Source organism: Corvus brachyrhynchos, unplaced genomic scaffold (genome assembly GCF_000691975.1).
Source record: "Corvus brachyrhynchos isolate BGI_N302 unplaced genomic scaffold, ASM69197v1 scaffold617, whole genome shotgun sequence".
Lineage (NCBI taxonomy): Eukaryota > Metazoa > Chordata > Aves > Passeriformes > Corvidae > Corvus > Corvus brachyrhynchos.
The window spans coordinates 80548-84208 of NW_008239062.1; the positions used below are offsets into that span (position 1 = coordinate 80548).

General features: G+C 44.5%; 1 protein-coding gene across 1 annotated transcript in view; it reads left to right on the forward strand.

The window, feature by feature from the left end:
• SNRNP200 (small nuclear ribonucleoprotein U5 subunit 200) overlaps positions 1 to 3661 on the forward strand; it is a gene marked incomplete at its 5' end in the record, with an annotated part of 78572 nt that overhangs the window by 5766 nt on the left and 69145 nt on the right. Inside the window, 1 exon segment of the mRNA XM_017739196.1 lies at positions 1025 to 1080. Within this exon segment, the coding sequence (XP_017594685.1) occupies positions 1025 to 1080 (56 nt within the window).

Consider the following 3661-nt stretch of genomic DNA (forward strand, 5'->3'; position numbering starts at 1 on the left):
TTGGGGATTTTTTTGGGATTTTTGGAGGATTTTTTTGGATTTTTAAAGGTTTGTTTTTTATTTTTTTGGGGATTTTTTGAGGATTTTTTGGGGATTTTTTGAGGATTTTTTGGGATTTTTTGCGGATTTTTTTGGGGTTTTTTTGGGTTTTTTTGAGGTTTTTCTTTAGGGGATTTTTTGAGGATTTTTTGGGGATTTTTTGGGGGATTTTTTTGGAGATTTTTGGAGGATTTTTAAAGTGGGTTTTTTTTGGTGGGTTTTGGGAATTTTTTTTGAGATTTGTTTGGGGATTTTTTTGAGGATTTTTAAAGATTTTTTTTATTTTTTATTTTTGGAGTATTTTTAAAGTGGGTTTTTTTTGGTGGGTTTTGGGAATTTTTTTTGGGATTTGTTTGGGGATTTTTTTGAGGATTTTTAAAGATTTTTTTTATTTTTTTGGGGGGGTTTTGGGGAGATTTTTGGGGATTTTTGGGGGATTTGTTGGAGCATTTTTGGGGAATTTTTTGGGGGATTTTTAGGATTTTTTGGGGGATTTTTGAGAGATTTTTTGGGATTTTTGGGGGGATTTTTAAAGATTTTTTTGATTTTTTTGGGGAATTTCTTGGGATTTTTGGAGGATTTTTTGGGGATTTCTTTTGGGATTCTTTAGGATTTTTTGGGATTTTTGGGGGATTTTTTTGGGACTTTTTTGGGGGGGATTTTTTTGGGGGATTTTTTTGGGATTCACAAAGACCCAGGGCTTTTCCTGAGACTTCCCAGCAGAAATCCAGGACATTTTCCTTGTGGGATGACTTCCATCCCCTTTTCCCCCATCCCATTTCCCTCCTGCAACCCCATTCATCCCAACCTGGCACCTTCCAGAGCCCGTTTTTCGGGATGAGCCCTTGCCCCATGGATGGGGGTGCTTTTCCAGCCCCACAAAGGATTTGGGTTTGTCTTTCCGAGGTGCGGCTGTAGGAATTCCGGGGCTGTGGCCCCCCAATTCCCAGGAATTCCCGGTAATTCCGGGCCCTGTTCCCTGCAGATGACAACATCGACGAGACCTACGGGGTCAACGTGCAGTTCGAGTCCGACGAGGAGGTGGGAGCTGCGGCCGCCCCCATTTCCCTCTGGGATCCCCTTTATCCCCATTTCCCTCTGGGATCCCCTTTATCCCCATTTCCCTCCTGGGATCCCCTTTATCCCCATTTTCCTCGTGGAACCAGGTTGATCCCATTTTCCTCATGGGACCACTTTTATCCCATTTTTCTCTTCCCCATTTTCCTTGTGGGACCATTTTTTATCCCATTTTCCTCCATCCCATTTCCCTCATGGAACCAGGTTGATCCCAATTTCCTCTGTTTCTTTTTCTTCCTGGGACCATTTTTATCCCCATTTTCCTCCATCCCATTTTTTGTCATCCCGTTTCTCTCCTCAGACCCCGTTTATCTCATTTTCCTTTATCCTGGTTTCCTCTCTCCCTTTTTTCTCCATCCCATTTTCCATGTGGGACCCCATTTATTCCCATTTCCCTCCTGGAACCATTTTTATCCCGTTTTCTTCCATCCCATTTCTCTCCTGGGACCACGTTTATCCCCATTTTCTTCATGGAACCAGGTTGATCCCATTTTTCTCTCTCCCATTCTCCTCCTGGGACCATTCTTATCCCATTTTTCTTTGTCCCATTTTCCCCTCTCCCATTTCCCTCCTCAGACCCCATTTACTCCTCCTGGAACCAGGTTGATCCCATTTTCCTCCATCCCATTTTCCCCTCTCCCATTTCCCTCCTCAGACCCCATTTATCCCATTTTCCTCCATCCCATTTTCCTTCATCCCATTTTCCTCCTGGAACCAGGTTGATCCCAATTTCCTCCATCCCATTTTGCTCCTGGGATCCCCTTTATCCCATTTCCTTCCTGGGATCCCCTTTATCCCATTTCCTTCCTGGGATCCCCTTTATCCCATTTCCTTCCTGGGATCCCCTTTATCCCATTTCCTTCCTGGGATCCCCTTTATCCCATTTCCTTCCTGGGATCCCCTTTATCCCATTTCCTTCTGGGATCCCCATTTCCCTCTGGGATCCCCTTTATCCCCATTTCCCTCTGGGATCCCCTTTATCCCCATTTCCCTCCTGGGATCCCCTTTATCCCCATTTTCCTCGTGGAACCAGGTTGATCCCATTTTCCTCATGGGACCACTTTTATCCCATTTTTCTCTTCCCCATTTTCCTTGTGGGACCATTTTTTATCCCATTTTCCTCCATCCCATTTCCCTCATGGAACCAGGTTGATCCCAATTTCCTCTGTTTCTTTTTCTTCCTGGGACCATTTTTATCCCCATTTTCCTCCATCCCATTTTTTGTCATCCCGTTTCTCTCCTCAGACCCCGTTTATCTCATTTTCCTTTATCCTGGTTTCCTCTCTCCCTTTTTTCTCCATCCCATTTTCCATGTGGGACCCCATTTATTCCCATTTCCCTCCTGGAACCATTTTTATCCCGTTTTCTTCCATCCCATTTCTCTCCTGGGACCACGTTTATCCCCATTTTCTTCATGGAACCAGGTTGATCCCATTTTTCTCTCTCCCATTCTCCTCCTGGGACCATTCTTATCCCATTTTTCTTTGTCCCATTTTCCCCTCTCCCATTTCCCTCCTCAGACCCCATTTATCCCATTTTCCTCCATCCCATTTTCCTCCTGGAGCCAGGTTTATCCCAATTTCCTCTGTTCCATTTCCCTCCTGGGATCATTTTTATCCCTTTTTCCTCCATCCCTTTTTCCTCCATCCCATTTTCCATGTGGGACCCCGTTTATCCCATTTTTCTTTGTCCCATTTCCCTCCTGGCGCCCCGTTTATCCCCATTTTCCTCCTGGGACCATTTTTATCCCTTTTTCCTCCATCCCTTTTTCCTCCATCCCATTTTCCTCCATCCCATTTTCCTCATGGAACCAGGTTGATCCCGTTTTTTTCTCTCCCATTTTCCTCCTGGGACCATTTTTATCCCATTCCCCTCCATCCCATTTTCCCCTATCCCATTCTCCTCCTGGGACCCCATTTATCCCCTTTTCCTCTATCCCATTTTTCTCATGGAATCTCCTCCATCCCCTTTTCCTCCATCCCATTTTCCATGCGGGACCCCGTTTATCCCGTTTTTCTCTCTCCCATTTTCCTCCTGGGACCATTTTTATCCCGTTTTTCTCCATCCCGTTTTCCATGTGGGACCCCGTTGATCCCCATTTTCCTCATTGGGAGGAAAGGGATCAAAAGAGGATTTTTGGAGGGAAATCCAGGAATATCCATTGGAAAATTGACAGATGGGGAGGAAAAGCAGGATTGGGATGCTGGGATCAGGATTGGGGGGGAAGGGGGGAAAAAAGGGGGGGAAAAGGGGATTTTTGGAGGGAAAAGAGGGGCAAAAATGGGATTTTTGGAGGGATAAAAAGGGGATTTTTGGAGGGATAAAAATGGGATTTTTGGAGGGAAAAGAGGGCAAAAATGGGATTTTTGGAGGGAAAAAAGGGATAAAAATGGGATTTTTGGAGGGATAAAAAGGGGATTTTTGGAGGGATAAAAATGGGATTTTTGGAGGGAAAAGAGGGCAAAAATGGGATTTTTGGAGGGAAAAAAGGGATAAAAATGGGATTTTTGGAGGGATAAAAAGGGGATTTTTGGAGGGATAAAAA